This window comes from Suncus etruscus, chromosome 7, assembly GCF_024139225.1.
Source record: "Suncus etruscus isolate mSunEtr1 chromosome 7, mSunEtr1.pri.cur, whole genome shotgun sequence".
NCBI classification, from domain to species: domain Eukaryota; kingdom Metazoa; phylum Chordata; class Mammalia; order Eulipotyphla; family Soricidae; genus Suncus; species Suncus etruscus.
In genome coordinates, this window is record NC_064854.1 from 30,827,990 (window position 1) to 30,849,833 (window position 21,844).

At 41.6% G+C, this 21,844-nt stretch overlaps 1 protein-coding gene and 1 non-coding gene across 2 annotated transcripts in view; one reads left to right on the top strand and one right to left on the bottom strand.

Annotated features, from left to right (window-relative positions):
* Positions 1–1,731: 1,731 nt before the first annotated feature.
* LOC126014220 (ankyrin repeat domain-containing protein 26-like) overlaps positions 1,732–21,844 on the top strand; it is a 263,129-nt gene continuing 243,016 nt past the window's right edge. Inside the window, exons 1-9 of the mRNA XM_049777540.1 lie at positions 1,732–1,922; positions 3,774–3,888; positions 4,048–4,221; positions 7,062–7,165; positions 11,924–11,994; positions 15,598–15,634; positions 17,718–17,787; positions 18,702–18,762; positions 18,851–19,047. Coding sequence (XP_049633497.1) covers positions 1,732–1,922; positions 3,774–3,888; positions 4,048–4,221; positions 7,062–7,165; positions 11,924–11,994; positions 15,598–15,634; positions 17,718–17,787; positions 18,702–18,762; positions 18,851–19,047 — 1,020 coding nt within the window. The remainder of the gene's footprint in view (positions 1,923–3,773; positions 3,889–4,047; positions 4,222–7,061; positions 7,166–11,923; positions 11,995–15,597; positions 15,635–17,717; positions 17,788–18,701; positions 18,763–18,850; positions 19,048–21,844) is intronic.
* Positions 10,954–11,058, bottom strand: LOC126014870 (small nucleolar RNA U13). Its single transcript, XR_007497833.1, has one exon. It is a non-coding gene; the product is annotated as a small nucleolar RNA U13 (small nucleolar RNA).

The window sequence follows — 21,844 nt, forward strand, 5'->3', positions numbered from 1 at the left end:
TGCCTAATACAGTTTTATTTTTCACGCAATCCTATTGTTGGCATCAGGTTTCTGTATTAAAGATCCTGGAATCTGCTCATCCTACATTGAAGTCAGGCTGGTGTGGAGTATCCTCTAGGTTCACCTCACAATTAAGGGGCAATACGCCAAGCCCTGTCCAGTAAGCAAGTCGTTGTTGTTAAGTCTTCTCAGTGTTAAGGGAAGTCTCTTTTGAGTAGATTGATGTCAGAGCAGCTGTAGGGTCTTCCCTGATAGAGGATTGCCTCCAGGTGATGTTATAGACAACCTTGGATGTTTTGTAGATGTCTTCTCTAGATCAGGGGTGAATGGAGAATGCCCATTCTTCTGAGGCCTGTGCCAGGTCTTTATGTCAATGTTCAGGGTGTAAGGTCCCATTGCACTACAAGATTTGTGTGTTCCCATCTCTATTAGATAAGAACTTATTGGTATGTATAGTATTTTCCCGTTTTAGTGTGCCTAAGCAAACAAGAAATAAAGCCACGTGATGTTATCTGAGTATATGGGGGCATAAGAACACGTCTAACAATACCCATGACTGGGTTCAAACAAAAGCATTAAACTGAGGGATTCTTTCACACCAAATTCCATATTGAGCTGTTCACAAAGAGAAGATAAAAAGGGGGGAGGGGAATCGTCACTATATATGAAAATATTCAGCAAAAGTTATAGCCCTCAAAGAAAACACTCATAAAATGTTGAAAAGAAAACTAAGGAAGGGAGGGTAACTTTGCGCCTGTAATGAATTTTAAAATACCTCTTATATGGAACTCAAAAGAGCCACTCAGGGATTGAAGAAGCAGAGATTCCGAATTCTATGGAACAATTCAGTGGAACCTTTTTGGGGGGTGCTACAGAGATAACTACTGGGTCAGCACTCAGGAGTCCCTCCTGGCAGGCCCGGTGGATCATAGGGGATGTTGGAGAACGAATTTTCTAAGGAACGAAGCTTCAGCAATCTGCAGTCCCACGCTAGGGAGTGAGGAGAACTTTCTTCTAAGTCTAGAAACACCGAGAAGGCTCCCTTTCAATGACTTTATCATTATCATTATTATTATAATTAATACATTAACCATACAATATTATACTTATAATCATAATAGAGTTAATATATTAATATAATTAATAATTAACCATTAAAAGAATTAAATTATACAATATATAAACATAAAATAATAGAATTGATTGATTTTAATATAATCTAATACATGACCTTATATATTATTAAATTTATTGTATATAGATTTAATATAAATATAAAAATAATATGAATCAAATTTATATAGTATATAAAATAATCAACTAATAATAATTTTGGGTCACACCTGGGGCGCTCAGGAGTTCCTCCTAGCTCTGCGCTGAGAGGTCACTCCTGGCAGGCTCGAGGTGGGAGGACGTGGAATAACCCGCATTCGAACCAAAGCCTGAGACTAAAGAGCGCCACGCGTGCGCCTTGGTCTTTTTTTGGGGGGGGGAGGAGTTAAACTGTTGCGCTTCTGTGCGCAGGCGCAAGGCGTTGAAGAGTCGCGCTTGCGCACTGAGGCTTCGAGGCGTAGTTTGGCTTGGATCAAGTAATCTGAGCGGAAACAATCCGAAGCGAGCAGCGGGCTGCCTGGGGATGTCATGTAAGACGGGTTCTCTCTCCGGTGCTTGCGCAGAGCTTCGAAGCGGTACGGAAGAGTCGTCTCCGGAGCCGTCTCCGTCGGCTCCGCGATGAAGAAGAGCTTCTTCGGCTTGTGGGACGCCAGCCCGCGGGGAGACGGTGGGCCGGAGCCGGGGTACCGCCTGCGGGCCAGAGACCTGGGCAAGATCCACCAGGCGGCCAGCGCGGGCAACGTGGCCCGAGTGCAGCATCTGCTCTTGCTGGGGAAGAGCGGCCCCGACGACAGGGACAAGAGGCACAGGTAGCGGCTGGGTCTCCCCGCAGAGACGCCCAAGCAGCCCCCGACGGGGCGGCCAGCCTGTCCTGGCACCGGCGAGCGCCCAGAGAGCGCCCAGAGCCCAGCCAGGAGCTGCCCTGGAGCACTCGTTGCCTGTCACCCCCCTTGCAAAGGAATCTCAGTCTGATCCTAGAACGATGCTTAGTAGGCACAGCACTGAGTAGGAGTCAGTCGCTTGACTTTAGGGTTCAGTATTTTTGAAACATTTTTTATTGTGCTCCAAGTGAATTACAAACTTTCCCAGTGGTATTTAAGGCACATAGTGACAAGGAATGAGGGGCATGCCCATCTCCAGTGTTGCCCTCCCTCCACCCCTTTTGCTAGTGCAACTGTTCTTTGCCTGGGTTCAGTTTTGACGACTGTGCTCCAGGATCACTCCTGGCGGTGCTGGCTGGTGGACCATTTGCAGTGCTACCGACTGAGCCGGTCTTCTGCGGCCTGCAAGCCGCCTTTCCACCTGCACTCTGATGCTTCGTGTGCACATTTTATACATATAGAAATGTCCACAGAGGAATGGTCAATGCCAGTAAATAATAGAGAATAGAAAAATGCCCCTGCAATTTAGAAGCACCATAGAACTTGATTTGGAGTGTGTCATAGTGGTAAAGGAAAAAAGAAAATGAATTACTGATACGTGATGGCGAAAGCCCAGCTAACTATTTGGAGAAAGCAAGCTAGACTTTAAAAACTATTTCACATAAAAATGTACAGATGAATGATAGCATAAGAATGAAATATACAATGTAAGAAAAGCACTATGAGGATAACAAGTACCTGTTGTTGTGTTCTTATTTATTTATTTATTTATTTATTTTTTGGTTTTTGGGCCACATCGTGCAGTGCTCAGGGGTTACTCCTGGCTGCCTGCTCAGAATTAGCTCCTGGCAGGCACAGGGACCATATGGGACACCGGGATTTGAACCAACCACCTTTGGTCCTGGATCGGCTGCTTGCTGTGCTAGCTCTCCGGGCCCATGTTCTTCTTATTTTGACTTTGACATACATACGAATAGCAAGAATTCTGGACTGGAAGATGGCTCAGCTGTATCTTCTGTATACATTTAAAATCCTAAAAAAAATTAAAGCCTGAGTGACGGCACAGCAGTAGGGCGTTTTCCTTGCACACAGCTGATCCAGGATGGACGATGGTTCGAATTCCTGCATCCCATGTGGTCCCCCTTGCCTGCAGGAGAAATTTCTGATTGCAGAGTCAGGAGTAACCCCTAAGTACCTCTGGGTGTGACCCAAACCTCCCCCTCAACAACAACAACAAAAAAATTAAAGCAAAGGGAGAAAGTAATAGCACAGCGAGTAGGCTGTTTGCCTTGCATATTGCCCACCAGGCTTTGATCCCTGGCATCCTTATGATCCCCAACCATCACCAGGGGTAATCCCTGAATGTTGCCCGGAGTGGCTCAAAGGAAACAACTAAACCAAACCAAAAATTAAGCAAAATTGGGGTGGAGAAATCATACAAGGGATTTGGATCCTCAGTACCACATATGATTCCATGAGCACTGCCAGCGATCTCCTGAGCACAAAGCCAGGGACGGTTCCTGTGCTCCTGCTTGTGACTCAGAACCAAACAAAAAGAAATTGAGCTGAATTCAAAGATAATGTTGGTAGCATCCGACTAAGCTGCTCTCTTATTTATGTTATAATAAGAAAAAATAAGTATACCTTAGTGAAAGAAATCTAAATACTCCTTCAAAAGATAGAGGAAAAGCTTGCTCTCAATATTTGCTTTTACATGGGTAATAGTCTGTTTCCAGGTTGTGCCCTAGAATTCCTAAAAATGCTCTCTCACTTTCACAGGACAGCTCTGCACTTAGCTTGTGCTGGTGGCCATAAAGAGGTAGTCACTCTTCTAGTGGAGAGAAAATGCCAGCTAAACCTCTATGACAGCGAAAACAGGACAGCGTTGATTAAGGTATGCAGGTTTCAAATCGAGTGACCTGGAGCAGATTTAGTTAAATTGCTTTGAGTCAAATGAGTAGCTCATTGAAGTAAGATGAACTGCTTAAAACTGGGGAATGATTCTTTGCAATTCCTAGAATTTACATTCTGTTCCTTGGTCTGTCACGGACAGGCAGTCCAATGCCAGAAAGAGGAATGCGCCACCATTCTGCTGGAACATGGTGCAGACCCGAATCTGCAGGACATCGGCGGTAATACTGCTCTCCACTACGCTGTCTCCAGTCAGAACAGGGCCATAGCTGCCAAGCTGCTGGCACATGATGCAGACATTAAAATAAGCAACAAGGTAGGCATCTGCTCCCTTTATTTATGAAACATTTGAAGTACATGTATGCTGTATATAAATCTTAAGATTACTCCAGGGGTGGGTGGGGATGTGAAGCAATAGTTTTGGGGGCTGGAGAGATAGTATGGAGGTAAGGTGTTTGCCTTGCATGCAAGAGGATCGTGGTTAAAATCCTGGCATTACCCAAAAACCAAAAAAAAAGTAATAGTTCAGGATTAAGGCACATGGCCGATCCTGGTTTCATCACCGGCACCTCACGTTCCTCTAGAAGTAAGTCCTAAAAAACAGTAAGTACTCAGTGTTGGAGAGACAGTACATCAGGTGAAGTGATTGCCTTGCATGGATCTGAACCCCACCACCACATGTGGGCCACCAAGCATTACCAGGATTGATCCTTGAGCACAGAGCAAAGAGTAAGCCCTGACAATGGACAGGTGTGGGCCAAAAAAAAAAAAAAAAAAAAAAGGAAAATTATATTGCATGTGTGTGCAGACACACTCCCCTCTCTAGAGCCCTGTGACATTGGAAGACATTGAGGAAAGAGGAATGCTGTGTCCCCTCAGTCAGCTCTTCATACCCTAAGGAAAAATTTCTCCTTAGTACTGGGCATTTTTTTTATTTTTTGGGTTACACCCGGCGATGCTCAGGGGTTACTTCTGGCTCTGTGCTCAGAAATTGCTCCTGGCAGGCTCTGGGATCCTATGAGATGCAGGAATGGAACCCAGAACTGTCCTGGGTTGGCCTTGTGCAAGGCAAATGCCCTACCGCTGTGCTATTGCTCCAGCCGCTGGGTATTTTTTTAAAATTTGTGTTTGGGTAACAATTTGGTAGTGCATAGTATTTGGGCTCGGGGAATTCTATGGGGTGGTTGAAATCAAACCCAGGTCAACTGCATGCAATGGGAGAGGCCTCCCTGCTGTAATCTTTATCATGTCACCTTCCCTAAGTGCTTGGGAAACAATGAAATGCCTCCAGGGTGTCAGGTGACCTTGAGTGGTGTGGGCAATGGTGCTACTGGAATGGGTGGTAGAAGGATGGAGACTGCCTGCAGTAGAGGTGCTGGTTTGAGAGCAGGTTGCAGGAGAAGTGGCAGCCTGAGGACTCTAGGACACAACCCCAGGTTCTGAAAACCAGAGCAGGGCTCGAATCTTGTCTTGGTATCTGATGAAGGTGGCCAGATACTGCTGCTGTTCACTGTCTTGCCAGCTCCGACCAACCATGGGCTATCCCACACCACGTGTTTCTCCTCAGTCTGGTAGAGCCCTTTGGGAGCCAGAGATTCGCAGTGCAGGCAGCTGATGGTGAGGCTGGTGCATCTGTTTTTCCTTCCATGAAAAGGTTTATACACAGCACTTTCCCCAACTAAACCTGGGAGACCTTACCTGGTTGACATCTATGTTTTTTATATTTGGAAGCTCAAACATTCCTGGAAGGAAATAGTTTGAAAAGATCGTTTTTGATTTTACTTGATTTTGGGGAATTTGTCCAGCATGGCCCTGGGACCAGGGAACACTTTAAGTGGAATATGGCTAACTTTGGCCAGCCACCTGCTTCAGTGTTTGGGCCCAGCAACACAAAACTTTTGAGGCCCAAGTGCTGGGGGCCATCATGCCTAACCTGCCAGTGTTTAGGGACCATGTGGTGCTGGTTATTGAAATTGGGGCCCTATCTGTGTAAAGCATGAGCTGCAGCCCTTTAAGCTGTCTCCCTGGCTCCTCAGATACTTTCTCCATCCCTTGACTTTTTTGTCATTTAATGCAAAACAACACAAGAAAGCAAAGTTTCTTTGGAAATAGACTTTTATCTGATAACTCAAATAAAACAAAATATTTTTCAGTATAATGGATTCCTCCTTTCCTCTTCCTTTCTTTTTCATCTTCCTTCATTATTCCTCCTCTCTTCTTTCTTCTTTCTGGTCTCCAAAGGTTTCTCAGGTTTAGGTGTCACGCCTGGCGCAGGGCTCTGGCATGTGAAACATTCCTTCAGTCCTTTCTGTCCTCATGGCTTCTTACAACTGTAATTTTGCTGCTGTTGACAGGTGTCTATATTTTTTTTTTTGGCTACACCCAGCGGTGCTTGGGGGTTACTCCTGGCTGTCTGTTCAGAAATGGCTCCTGGCAGGCACGGGGGACCATTTCGGACACCAGGATTCGAACCAACCACCTTAGGTCCTGGATCAGCTTCTTGCAAGGCAAACGCCGCTGTGCTATCTCCCCGGGCCCGACAGGTGTCTATTTTATAAATATTTTATTGAGAAATAGATTCCCTTATATTGGTGAAAACTTCAAAGGGAAAGTGGAAAGGAGAGAGCCATTGGAAATTTAGCAGTTGAAAAAGATATGTTTGTGTTTACATATATATAAGGAGTGCCTTTGCAGTTTTTCAATTTTATTTTTATTTTTGAGGTTAGACAATCATGTCAGAATTTCTGCATTAGGAGTACAGTGATTTTTTTTAGAGAAGGAACAGTGTATGTGAGATGATGATGAGGAGGATGAGGATGAGGATGATGATGATTATTGGGTTTTTGGGTTGCACCTGACCGCGCTCAGGGCTTACTCTTGGTTCTGAGCTCAGAAATTACTCATAGCAGCTCAGGGGACCATATTGGAAATTGGGATTCGAACCAGTATTCATCCTGGGTCGGCTGCATGCAAGGCAAATGTCCTACTGCTGTGCTATCTCTCTGGCACCATATATGAAATTCTTGAAGGGGCTACTTTTTTTTTTATTAACTTTTGTATTCTGTGCTTAATTTTCAAGGTTCTCTTGTAAGTTTTACAATTCAAGTTAAAGTTTTGTGATTTTCTAAATGACCTGTTGGTTTCTTTGTTTTGCAGGATGACCTCACGCCAGTTTTACTGGCTGTCAAGGAAAACAAACAGGAAATGGCAGATTTTTTAATAAAGGAATCAAATAGATATGCATTAGGAAAAATGCAAAGGTACAGTACTGTTTAATTAAACTCCTTGTCAGTAGTTACACTTACACACAGCATGAAGATTAAATAGAGACTGGGCCTGCAGCTCAAGCAGTAAGAACTACCCTCCATGTGTGTGAGTCCTGGGTTGGATTCCAGGCTCTGGAGATGAAACCAAAAATACAGGAAGGGGGCTTGAGAGATTATATAGCAGGTGGGGCCCTTTCCTTGTGTTTGGCTGATCGGTTTTAATTCCTGATATCCTATATTATCCATAGAGTCCTATCAGGAGTGATTCAGGAGCAAACCCTGACCATGTACACATACACTTCACCACCATGACCATTACTACCATCCACTACTGAAATGATCAGATTATTTTTATATATATATATATTTTTTTTTTTTCCTTTGGTTTTTCGGGCCACACCCGTTTGATGCTCAGGGGTTACTCCTGGCTAAGCACTCAGAAATTGCCCCTGGCTTGGGGGGACCATATGGGACGCTGGGGGATTGAACTGCGGTCCTTCCTTGGCTAGTACTTGCAAGGCAGACACCTTACATCTAGTGCCACCTCGCCGGCCCCCAGAATTGTTTTTATGATTTCCTCTTCATTGATTTCTGCTCTAAGCTTTTTTAATTTACTTCTGATACCTATTTTTGGTTCCTTTTGTTGATCATTTTCTAATTTTATAAGCTGTATTTTTTTCACCATATAAATGTCATTTTTATTTATTAAACCCTCTTATTTTTTTTATTTGAACCCCTTGATTAAATACATGATTGTGTTTGGGTTTCAGTCATGTAAAGAACACCACCCATCATCAGTGCAACATTCCCATCACCAATGTCCCAAATCTCCCTCCTCCCCACCCGACCCCCGCCTGTACTCTAAACAGGCTCTCCATTTCCCTCATACATTCTCAATATTAGGACAGTTCAAAATGTAGTTATTTCTCTAACTAAACTCATCACTCTTTGTGGTGAGCTTTCTGAGGTGAGCTGGAACTTCCAGCTCTTTTCTCTTTTGTGTCTGAAAATTATTATTGCAAGAATGTCTTTTTTTTTTTTTTTGGTTTTTGGGTCACACCAGGCAGTGCTCAGGGGTTATTCCTGGCTCCAGGCTCAGAAATTGCTCCTGGCAGGCACGGGGGACCATATGGGATGCCGGGATTCGAACCGATGACCTCCTGCATGAAAGGCAAACGCTTTACCTCCATGCTATCTCTCCGGCCCCCAGAATGTCTTTCATTTTTCTTAAAACTCATAGATGAGTGAGACCATTCTGCGTTTTTCTCTCTCTCTCTGACTTATTTCATTCAGCATAATAGATTCTGTGTACATCCATGTATAGGAAAATTTCATGACTTCATCTCTCCTGACAGCTGCATAATATTCCATTGTGTATATGTACCACAGTTTCTTTAGCCATTCGTCTGTTGAAGGGCATCTGGGTTGTTTCCAGAGTCTTGCTATGGTAAATAGTGCTGCAATGAATATAGGTGTAAGGAAGGGGTTTTTGTATTGTATTTTTGTGTTCCTAGGGTATATTCCTAGGAGTGGTATAGCTGGATCGTATGGGAGCTCGATTTCCAGTTTTTGGAGGAATCTCCATATCGCTTTCCATAAAGGTTGAACTAGACGGCATTCCCACCAGCTGTGGATAGGAGTTCCTTTCTCTCCACATCCCCGCCAACACTGTTTATTCTCATTCTTTATGATGTGTGCCGTTCTCTGTGGTGTGAGGTGGTATCTCATTGTTGTTTTGATTTGCATCTCCCTGATGATTAGTGATGTGGAGCATTTTTTCATGTGTCTTTTGGCCATTTGTATTTCTTCTTTGTCAAAGTGTCTGTTCATTTCTTCTCCCCATTTTTTGATGGGATTAGATGTTTTTTCTTGTAAAGTTCTGTCAGTGCCTTGTATATTTTGGATATTAGCCCCTTATCTGATGGGTATTGGGTGAATAGTTTCTCCCACTCAGTGGATGGCTCTTGTATCCTGGGCACTATTTCCTTTGAGGTGCAGAAGCTTCTAGGCAGAAGATAGTATGTACAATATCTATACTTTTGATTTTATGGAGATATGTTTTATGGCTTGCATGTGGTCTATCCTGGAGAATGATCATGTGCATTGAAGAATGTGTAATCAGTTTTTTGAGGATGGAGTGTCCTATATATATATATATATGTATGTATATATATACACACATATATACATACGTGTATATATATATATATACACATATATATGTACTAGTCCACTTTATTCCATTTCTCTTTTCAGAGCTAATATATTCTTGTTGGGTTTCAGCCTGGTTGACCTATCAGGGCATGCCAAGGCAGTGCTGAGGTCTCCCACTATTATTGTGTTGCTATTGATGTCTTCTTTTCAATTTGTCAATAATTGTATTAAATATTTTGCTGGTCCCTCATTGGGTGCATATTTATATCGGAGTGTGATTTCGTCCTGTGTACATATCTCTTTATTAGTATGAAATGTCCATCTTTGTTCTTTGTAACTTTTTTGAGTCATAAGTTTGTGTCATCTGATATTATTATGGCCACTCCAGCTTTTTTAAGTGAGTTGTTTGCTTGGATTATTTTCTTCCAACCTTTGAATTTGGTCTATGTTCTAACTATTCAAATGTGTTTCTTGTAGGCAGCGGAATATTGGATTCAGCTTTTTGATCCATTTTGCCACTCTTATGTCTCTTAACTGGTGCATTTAGTCCATTGATGTTGAGAGAGATTATTGTCATGGGATTTCGTGTCATCTCTGTGTAGAAGTTTGCTGTATCTGTTCGTCTGTCTTGTCTTTCAGTTTTTCTTTTAAGGCTGTAAAGTTTCTGAGCTGTTTTTTTTTTTTTATCTGTGAAGCTATGTATACTTCCTTTAAACCTGAAAGTGAGTCTGCCTGGGTGAAGTATTTTAGGTGAAGCATTCATTTCATTGGTTTTTTCTCAATATTCCACCACTGCCTTCTGGCCTTGAAGGTTTCTTGTGACAGTTCTCTTCTAAATCTCTCTCTTTTTTTTTGTTGTTTTGGTTTTTGGGCCACACCTGGTAATGCTAAGGGGTTGCTCCTGATGTGTCTTGGGGTGATTTTTTTTTTCAGATCTCTGAAAGAGATCCTGTTATTTCAGTTTGGAGTTTTTTTGATTTCTGTCTTCATGTCTTGATTTTTCTTTGTGTTCTGTTCAACTTGATCTTTCTTTGATTCTTATGAGGATCCTGCATATTTTTTTGCTAAACTCCTTCTCTGAGAGGCTAACTAATTAGTTGGCACTTTTCGGGTGATCAGAGCTGCCATCTTCATTCTCTATGCCTGGTGTTTCCTGCATTGTTTCCCCATTGTCATGATTGTTGTGTGGTTATGGTGGAGTTCATTGGCTAAAAGATGCTCTGCTTTGCTTCGTAGACTATTCTGGGTCCACCCTACTTGGAAATTCCCAGCTCACCTCTGTTATCAGCTTCAGCCGGGGTCTGGGCTGGGGTTGGTTTCAAAAGCTACAGCAATGGTCAGGCTACTGGTCCTTGCAATGGTGGCAGCGGTGACCCCATTTTTATTTATTTATTTGTTTATTTATTTATTTATTTATTGGTTTTTGGGTTATACCTGGCAGCGCTCAGGGGTTACTCCTGCCTATATGCTCAGAAATCACTCCTGGAGGTTCGGAGGACTATATGGGATTCAAAGCACCATTTCTGCGTGCAAGGTAAACGTCGTATTCCAGGCTATCCTCCGGCCACTTTTTAATTTATTTATTTATTTATTTATTTATTTATTTATTTATTTATTTATTTTTTTCACGTCAGAAGGGTAATGTGCCCACGTCGTAACAAGGTTGGAAGGGAGGCACATGTCACACAGGCGTGTGAAAACCCAATCATCATGCTTATGAACCGGAAAAGGATCATTAATTTATTTTTAAAAAGACTTTTGTTGTTTGTATTTAAACCACTATTAGTGGTGCTCAGGGCTTACTTCTGGCTCTCTACTCAGGAATCATGGAGTATATGAGATGCTGGGGATCAAACTCCAGTCAGCCACATGCAAGTACAGGCGCATATAAGAACAACCTGACCTACTGTACTATCACTTTGGCCCTGTCACATATATTTTAATTCATTATTTTTTGTTGTTGTTTGTTTTTGTGCCATATATGGATGTATTCAGGGTTTACTCCTGGCTCTCCACTCTGGAATTACTCCTGGTGGTGTTTGGGGGACCATATTCAATGCTGGGTGTTAACTTCTGGTTGGCTGCACGCAAGGCATTGTGTTTTCTGCTGTATTTCTCTTGTCCCTGACATGTACTAACTTAATGAGTTCAGGACACTATCTTACAGGCTAACTTTAATTTACTCACGTACTCCCAGTTCATGAGTGTTGTATGTCACTTATTTTTTTCCTTTCAATTTCATGCACAGGGGCTTGGGAGATAGCTCAGAGGACTGAAGAGCCTTGTTTTTAAGAGCCCCCAAGTTCCATCTGCAGTGCTGTATGTCCCCTTATAGCACTGCCAGGCCTAAGCACTGAATTGTTCAGCTCATACAGCCAAACTCAGTTCATAGGCAGTGGCCTCTGGGCCCTATAACATTGATCTGGAACTCTCCCCAAACGAATTTCATATTTAATGAAAAATTTATCAAACTTAGGAGTTTGAAGTATATGGTATAATTAAAATTTATATGCTTGCTATAATAGAAATACTCTAAGAATTGGAATGTTTTTCTTTAGTATCAAAGTGTTAATATTGTTCCTCCTTTCTTTGTAATAGCAGTTGCCAAGCGACTTCAGAATATGCACTAGAAAACATACCTAAACATTCTCTTCAAAATAACAATCCAGGTAAGATTTTATATAGTGAATTATTTTGGTGGCCCTGTCAAGATAAAGTAAAAGTAAGGAATTTGGGGGTTGCAGAGAGAGCAGGGAATAAGGCCTTTGTCTTACAGCCCACTAATCCTGGCTTGAATTCTCACCACCATGTATAGCCCTTGAACACTACTGATGTGGCACCCTGTCTCCCCCCAAAATACAGAAAGAACAATGGGGAAATTGTACAAATGGCTTTATTCTTCCACACATTAATTTCTTAATAGTTCTTTTTTTTTTTTTTTTTTTTTTTGGTTTTTGGGCCACACCCGTTTGACGCTCAGGGGTTACTCCTGGCTATGTGCTCAGAAATTGCCCCTGGCTTGGGGGGACCATATGGGACGCCGGGGGATCGAACCGCGGTCCGTTCCTTGGCTAGCGCTTGTAAGGCAGACACCTTACCTCTAGCGCCACCTTCCCGGCCCCTCTTAATAGTTCTTGTTAACTTTTTTTTTTTTTTTTGAAAGGGGTATACTTGGCAATGCTCAGAAGCTATTCCTGGCTTTTATATTCAGGGATCACTCCTAGAAGGGTTTTGTGGACCATGTGGATGTCAGGAATTGAACCTGAGTCAGCTATGTATTGAAACACAAACAGTTTGGCCTCCTCAGCCTACTAAGTAAATATTTGATCTTTAGGAACAGACTTCAATCCCTGACATCCCGTATTGTCCCCAGAGCACCGCCAGGAGTGATTTATGAGTATAGAGCCAGGAGTAACCCCTGAGCACTACCGGTGTAACCCAAAAACAAAAACAAAAATATGTATTTGATTTTTATAAGTGGATTATTACATTTAGTGTGTGAGTATTCGTTATAACAGTGATTTGTTTCACTAAGAAAATTGCATTGTCTTTAAAACTAGAAACTTAATGATGCCTTTTGAAAACTACAGACAGTAAGCATTAAGTACTGCAAAACAGCCAGTATACACCATTATCAATAAGAGATTGTACTTGGGAAATGCTTTCTTCTTTTTGGCCATAACTGAGCATGCTTAGGGCAAAGGGCAGCTGGCTCTGGCTCTGCACTCATGGATTATACCTGGCAGAGCTTGGAGGACCTTGCTGGAGATTAAATTCAAGTGGGTCACAAGCAAGGCTAGAGCCCTACCTGCTGTACACTGCTGTACTATCACTACTATAAATGCTTTCTTTTTAATTTTGTTTGGGCTTACACTGGGCAATGCTTAGGAGTTACTTCTGGCTTTGCATTCAGGAGTTACTCTTGAGGTGCTGAGGGGATAATATAAAATTCTGAGGATAAAACCTGGATCAGCCACATGCAAAGCAATCACACTACCTGCTAGTTATCATCACTTTTAACTAATAACTAATATAAATTGAACTGGAAGAAGTTATATTAACTCATTTGACCTTTTTGAAGAGTAATTGTAGGTTGATTTTGCAAGTTACTGAAGCCACAGAAATGGTGGAATAGACAAAGGTTTGACCTTCAAATTGTTGATTATAGAACTCACCTTGGTTAACTTAATGTGTTTTTTACAGTAGCAAGAGAGATAGTGGCCAACCTGGACAGACATTGGTTTGATTCCTGGCATCCCATTTGGTTCCCCAATCCTGCCAGGGGCGATTTCTGAGCACAGTCAGGAGTAACCTCGGATTATCACTAGTGTGACCCAAAAAAGCAAAAAAAAAAAAGGTGTTTTTTACAAACAGAATTTTCCAAAAGAAATATTTTGAATTAATTGACTTACGTAAGCATTGACTATCAAGTGTGTTTTAGAAATTGTTATTCTAGGGGCCTGAGAGATAGCATGAAGGTAAGGTGTTTGCCTTGCATGCAGAAGGTCAGTGGTTCAAATCCCGGCATCCCATATGGTCCCCCAGCCTGCCAGGAGTGATTTGTGAGCATAGAGCCAGGAGTAACTCCTGAGTGTTGCTGGGTGTGACCCAAAAACCAAAAAAAAAAAAAAATTGTTATTCTAATGTTGAAGTCTATAAACATCTTAAGACAGAAGCCCTGTATTTCAGGAGATAGTTACTATTGATCCTTTAGATATTTACTGTATTCATTGGTTATTATGTGCCAAAAGCAAAATAGGAGTCCTATATTTGTCATTTGGGGGAGATGGTGTTTAGGTTAAACCCAGCGTGCTCAGGAGTTAATACTGGCAGGGCCTAGAACTGTATGGGATGTCTGGGATCGAACCTGATAGGTTCGAACAGGTCAGCCTTGTGCAAGACAAATTCTCTAGCTCCTCTGTCTCTCTGGCTCCTGTTACTTTTGGCTATTTAGTATATGCATTTACGTTAGCATGGCATCTTCTGTACATATCACCAGTGACACATTTAAATATGTCTTTTTTTGTTTGTTTGTTTGTTTTTTTGTTTGTTTTTGGGCCATACCCAGTGGTGCTCAGGGGTTACTCCTGACTGTCTGCTCAGAAATAGCTCCTGGCAGGCACAGGGGACCATATGGGACATCGGGATTCGAACCAACCACCTTTGGTCCTGGATCGGCTGCTTGCAAGGCAAATGCCGCTGTGCTATCTCTCCAGGCACCAACTTAAATATGTCTTAATTAACCCAAGTTGCAGGGCCAGCATCAGTGTATTGAATTCATGACATCAATGAAAAGTTGGGCTAGAGAGATAGTACAGTAGGTAAGGCCTTGCACATGGCTAACCCAGGTTCAATCCTTGGTGTTGCATATGAATCCCTTTGTATCACCAGGGGTTATCCCTGAGCATTGGAGTCAGGAACAAGCCTTGAGTAGGATCAAGTGTAGCCCCAAAGTTGATAGGAGTAATGTAAATTGGCAGAGTGAGCATTAGTTTTCCAGGTAAAAAGAGGCATAAGTTCTTGTACTCAGAAGAAACGTCAGTGCAAAGGTGTGGACGCAGGAAAATACCTTCACAGGAATAACGAGGAGTTGAATTTTGCTGGTATGAAAAGTATGTTTTGAGAAGAGGTGAGTCTTTCATTAAAGCAAGTTAATGGAGGTCTTTCTGGGACGCTAAAAAAGAGGAAATATCATCCTGTAGTCCTTGAGAGCTACATCAGGATGCCTTTAGCTACTGTTACTAGGGAGCCTAACTAGCCATGGAGAAAGCCAGTAGAAACCAGGATTATTTTGATAGTCACTGACTTCACCTGGATCCCAGTGACCCCTCAGTTGTTAGATTCACAGTCCTTTGTTTATATCTCCTTTCCTATGGCTAATTAGCTGCAGATCCAGTTATTACTGCTCACATGACAGTCTACCAAAGCGTTTCATCATGTTACACTTAAAAGAGAAGGGAAAATCCAGAAGCTTGCAGTAGACTTTCAATGTTTTTTAAATTATTTATTTATTCTTTATTTATTTGGCTTTAGAGTCAACACTGGCAAATTTCAGGGCTTACTCCTGGGTCTGCACTCCACAGTTCTTTTGACAGTACTTGGGGAACTGTATGGAATGTCAGGGATCAAACCCATGTTGGGTGCATACAAGGCAAGCACCCTACCTGCTGTGCTATTGCTCCAGGCTTCTAAAGGAATAATTTTAGGAAAAAATAATTATAGTTTTATTTTTCTGATACTTATTTTTAAATGTAGTTTACTTTTTCCTTTAGGGGTGGATGACAATTCTGAAGAAGAATCTTTAAGCAGGTAGGATATTACAGATGAAAAATGTATGGGGCTGGAGTGATAGTTTGTGCAAGGATTTGCCTTACATGCAGCCAATCCAGGTTGACCCAGCACCACATATGATCCCCTAAGAGTAGATCCTTGAGTGTAGAGCCAGGAGTAAGCCCCGAGAACTATTGTGTGTGATACAATAATAATAATAATGGGCTGAAGAGATAGCACAGTGGTAAGGCGTTTGCCTTGCGTACAGAAGGACTGTGGTTCGAATCCCGGCATCCCATATGGTCCCCTGAGCCTGCCAGGGGTGATTTCTGAGCATAGAGCCAGGAGTAGCCCTTGAGCGCTGCCGGGTGTGACCCAAAAACCAAAATAAATAATAATAATAACAACAATAACAAAAATGACAACAAACCAACTACAAAAAAGTTAAATAAAAAGAAAAATACAATGTACTATGAGTGAGACTCTCTTCATACTGGCTCCTGACTCCTGTTTGTTCCCTGGTACCACATCATGTAAGGTCCTATGAGCCACAGACCAGGACTGATCATTGAGTACAGAGCCTTGAGTCAGCCACTAGCACAGGCAATTGAATTCCAAACCAAAATGAACATCAAAATTGAATTTTAAGGAACACAGAGAAGAAAAGAATATTTGTTGAATATTTTATTGTGGACTAGACATTCTTGGGTGCGTAACATTTGTGTTTCCTTATAGTTCTTTCAGTGCTTTGTGAAATTATCTTGATGGTATTATATGGCTTATTTTTAGTATGCTGGCAATTGAGATTCAGAAGGATTAAATCACTCGCCCATGATTCCATAATTAGCAAGTAGTTAACTGTTGAGTTAATCATCAACTGACCTGGATCCCAAATGCATTCCTGTATCCGTAAGCATTGACAGATATAGAGGGATCCACATCTCTGATAAGAAGAGCAGATCCAACTCGGGTCTCAGAAAGTCAAATTGAGTTAAAACTTTCAGAGTTTTCCTATGAAGCCACGTCCAAGCATAAGTCCTAGAGTTTGTCTAATTCATTTGACAGTTGCATTGTCAACTAATACTTGTTTTCACAGTTAGGTTTTAGGGAAGGTCTGTTAGTTATGGCTGCAAAACTATTCATTTAACATAAGTAAGGCCCAATCAGGCACGTTTTAGGTATGTGAACTGACATTTCTTTTTTATGGGGGAAAGCCCACACAAAGGAAGGCTTCCTTCTGGCTCTGCAAGGGGTCACTCCTAGCTGTACTATGGAACCCAGGTCACCTGCATGCAAAGCAAACAACAAGTACTATTGCTCTGGCTCCTGGTGTGTTGGTAATTTAAGCTCCTTGCGATGAACTGTTTTTTAGTAAGTACAGATATTTTTTGTGGGGGGGATTGGATCACACCCGCAGCGCTCAGGGATTACTCCTGGTTTCTATGCTAAAAAAATCCTCCTGCAGGCTCGGGAGACCATATGGGATGCCGGGATTTGAACCACCATCCTTCTGCATGCAAGGCAAGTGCCCTACCTCCACGGTATATCTCCGGCCCTAGTACAGATTATTTTTGTAAAGACTTTGTTAGTCCAACTCACCATGCTGCACTGCAGAGATAGTTTAACAGACTGGAGCACTTGTTTTGCATTTAGGAGGTCTAGGATCCCCCCAAGCAGTCATTCAGGTAAGTAGTTGGTTAATGTCCCTATGTTTGAACAACCTAAGTAAGTTCCATTAGATTGTTTTTCAGTAGCAGGGAGACAAATGCTTTTTGTCATTGAAGTCTGTTGTTGTTCAGGAATCTGTGCCTTCATAAGCTGAAGACTTAAAGGCTGGAGACTGCTGTGGAGCTCTACATCGGTGATCTAGGAATCTCTCCAACCCTAACACTTTATTTTTTCCGTTTTATTTGTTTTGGTTTCTGTGCCACATTGGCAATTCTTTGGGCTTACTCCTGGCTCTACACTCAGGGATCACTCCTCTTGGGCTTGGACCATATGTGGGACTGGGGGTCAAACCTGCATTCAAGGCAAGCACCTTTTTTGCTGTACTATCTCTCTTTATAAAGTTTCTAATAGAAAATGAAGTCACTCTTTTTCGTTGTATGTTTTATCTCTAAAGATTTTCCAGTAAACCTGGCATTGATGATTCATGGCCTATATCTGATGATGACTTTGATTTTGAAGCCAAGGTAAAGTATTTCCTTTGGAAGTTAATTAACCTGCTTTCAATTTTGTTTCTGTTTGCTATCTGTATGTGGCTTTCATACATGGACCATTGTTTTACAGGTTTATTCTTATCTTTTTCTTACTATACTGCCTGAAATTGAAGCAATTATTTTTTTTAGTTTATTTTGTTTGCTATTCCAACCCATCTAATTATGATACTAGGAAAACTAAACTCTTCATTTTGTCTACAAGAAATATACCTGATTGTGCACATGGCTTACTCCTGGCTCTATACTCAGGCTCTCTGTTCAAGGCAAATACCTCCCTACTGTATTCTCACTTCAGCCCTAAAACATAATAGTTAACTAAGGTTATTTTATTTTTATTATAATTGTTTTAAAATTTTAAAGTAGGGATGAATACTTGCTTTAGTTGATTTGGTAAGGAAAACCTACTTATAAGACAATCTTTATTATAATTTTTAGGGATAAAAGAAGTAACAGTTTGGTACATCTATTAACACTTGGGTCATGTCTCAAAATCCACCCCCTGTGTATTGTAGTAAAAGAGGAAAGTGAGGTTTAATTTTTTTTGTGTTTTTTTTTTTATTTTTTTTATTTTTTGGGCTCACACCGGCAGTGCTCAGCGGTTATTTCTGGCTCTGTGCTCAGAAATCACTCCTTGCATGCTCTGGGGGACAATATAGGATGCTGGGATTCCAATCAAGGTCCATCCTGTATTGGCTGCATGCAAGGCAAACACCCTATGGCTATGCAATCAATGGCTTCTGCTCCAAAAGTGAGGTTTGAATTCCATCTGAACAGTTCCAAGCTTGTAACTGTTTATGTTATATAGAGTGATACTGAATATTATTGTTACTTTTTAAAACAAATTTTCTATTTGTTGCCATTAAAGCTATTCTTTTCCTTTTTTTTAGACTGTCCAGAAACCAAACTTAACAAAGCTAATGGCTGTTTCCGAGCACTCTCAGAAAAACCGTAAGCTCTCTATTCTGTCCTTTCTTGCAATATTTGCCGACTTGAAATTATAGATCATTTAATATACTCTTTCCTTTCATTGCTTTAGAAGCAAAAGGTGGCATCGTGAGACCAGCAAATAGAGTCTTATTTGAGGATGACAACTCTGATTCTGAAAATGAAGATGTGCTTGACACATTTCCCGGGTCTTCAGTCAAAGTCCAAGACACTTCTCATCCTGACTTACTGTCACCTGAACCTGTTCTGAAGCCTTTGAAGTCTTTTGCAACCCTTGATCTTCCAGATGTAAGTAATTTTATTTTTTCAGCTTGCTTTCTACATGCTGTTTCATGTACCAAACTCTTGATCTTTATAAAGATGAAGAGGTTTTAAGAAAATAAAAGCATGATCATAGATCATCAGGATCATAGGAGAGAAGAAGAATATCAGGAGACATAAATGTATAGGAGAACTTGATATAAATGTATATGTAGTACATATATGTCCTATATATTCATATATATATGAACATATATATATTCATACATATAAATGTTTGAAGAACTAGGTGGGAATAAATCCACCTAGTACTGCCAGGTATGAGTCCCCACAACAAAAAAAAAACCAAAATTAATGCAAGATAGTTATAAAGTCAATCAATATGAGTGATTATGGAGAGATGGCATGGAGGAAAGATATTTGCCTTGCATGCAGAAGGTTGGTGGTTCACATCTTGGCGTCCCATATGGTCCCCTGAGCCTGCCAGGAGTGATTTCTGAGCATAGAGCCGGGAGTAACCCCTGAACACTGCCGGTATGACCCAAGCCCCCCCCCCAAGAAAAAGAAAAAAGATGAGTGATTATTAATAAAGTACAGTTGACATGGTACGGTTAAATGAGATCAAGAACTTTCCTAAGAAGTATCATGGGGAAGGTTCTGGAATGATAGCGCAATGGGTAGGGTGTTTGCCTGCACGTGGCCAACCCAGGTTCCATCTTCTGTATCCTGTATGATCCCCTGAGCCTGCTAGGAATGATTTCTGGGTGCAGAGCCAGAAGTAATTGCTGAGCACCACCGGGCATGGCCCTAAAACTGAAAGAAAACAAAGTAGCATAGGGGCTGGAGTGATAGTGCCTCAAGTAGACACTTGCCTTTATATGACTGATTGAAGTTAGATCCCCAGCATCCCATATGGTCCCTTGAGCACCACTGGGAGTAACTTCTGAGCCTAGAACCAGGAATGAGTGACCATTCAGCATCAGTAGGTGTAGTCCTCCAACAACAAAAATAAGATATAATTTTTTTTTGGTTACACTTGGCAGCGCTCGAGGGTTACGCCTGGCTCTACACTCAGAAATTGCCTCCAGCAGGCTTGGGGACCACATGGGATGCTGGGTTCGAACCACCATCCTTCTGCATGCAAGGCAAATGCCTCTCCTCCATGCTATCTCTTTGGCCCCATGATATAACATTTTATTTGGGGGGATGGGTTACACCTGTCTATGTACTCAGAAAATCATTCATGGCAGGCTCAGGGGACTCCATGGGATGCTGGGATTCGAATCACCATCAGTTCTGAGTCGGCTGCATGGAAAACAGATACCTTACTGCTGTGCTCACTCTTTGGCCCCTGTATATTATTTTAAATGCAAATGATGAAAGCTGTATCTTTGGTGAGAGGGCCAAAGTGGTTATGCAGTGAGTAAGACTTTTGCCTTTTATGTGGCTAGTCTGGATTTAATGCCTGACATCCCATATTGTTCCAAGCCTGCCAGTAGTAATTACTGAACATGGAGCCAGGAGTAACCTCTGAGCACTTGCCAGATGTGGTCCAAAAGCTAAACACTAAAATACAAACAAAACCCCCCAGTCATTTCCGTTTTTTTTTTTATACATTGATGCCTCAATAAAAGTGATTCAAAAAAAAATTAAGATACCCAAAAATTAGAATTAAATTTTAAAGAAGGCTTCTCTTTTTTTTTTTTTTTTTTTTTTTTTTTTTTGGTTTTTGGTTTTTGGGCCACACCCGGCATTGCTCAGGGGTTACTCCTGGCTGTCTGCTCAGAAATAGCTCCTGGCAGGCACGGGGGACCATATGGGACCAAAGGGATTTGAACCAACCACCTTTGGTCCTGGATCAGCTGCTTGCAAGGCAAAAGCCACTGTGCTATCTCTCTGGGCCCTAAGGCTTCTCCTTTTTAAACACCTTTTTTTTTTCTTTTTAAATCTTATTGAAGCACCATGATTTGTAGCATGTTTGTATTTGGGTTTCAGTCTTAAACAGAATACTCCCCCTTCACCAGTGCAGCATTCCCACCACCACTGCTCCCCTCCTCCTCCGCCCCTACCTGTATCATGACAGGCATTATACTTCTCTCATTTTTTAGCATTGTCATGCTAGTTATTAGTGTATTTATTTCCCTAACAGAATTCACCACTCTTTTTGGTGAGCTTCAAATTGTGAGCCAGTCCTTCCGGCCCTTCCAGCCCTTAACTTTGTTATTTCTGGGCCTTAATGTCTTAATGTCTTAAATTTTACTTAAAACCCATAAGTGAGTGAGACTATTCTGTGTCCATCTTTCTCCCTCTCACTTATTTCACTCAACATAATAGATTCCATGTATAGGAATATATCATGACTTCATCTCTCTTGATGGCTACATAATATTCCATTGTGTATATGTACCATGGTTTCTTTTTGTTGTTGTTGTTTTTGTTTTTGTTTTTTGGTTTTTGGGCCATACACAGTAACGCTCAGGGGTTACTCCTGGCTATGTGCTCAGAAGTTGCTCCTGGCTTGGGGGACCATATGGGACGCTGGGGGATCGAACCACGGTTCGTCCAAGGCTAGCACAAGCAAGGCAGGGACCTTACCTCTAGCGCCACCGCCCGGCCCCGTACCATGGTTTCTTTAGCCATTCATCTGTTCAAGGCCATCTTGATAGATTCCAGATTCTGGCTATTGTAAATAGTGCTGCAATGAATATAGGTAAATACCTTTTTCATTTTAAGTCTTCAACTAGTGTTTTTATCTTGAATCTTTTTATGATATTTAAAATATGTATATTTGCTAGAATATTTCAGAAGTGAATATTCACATATA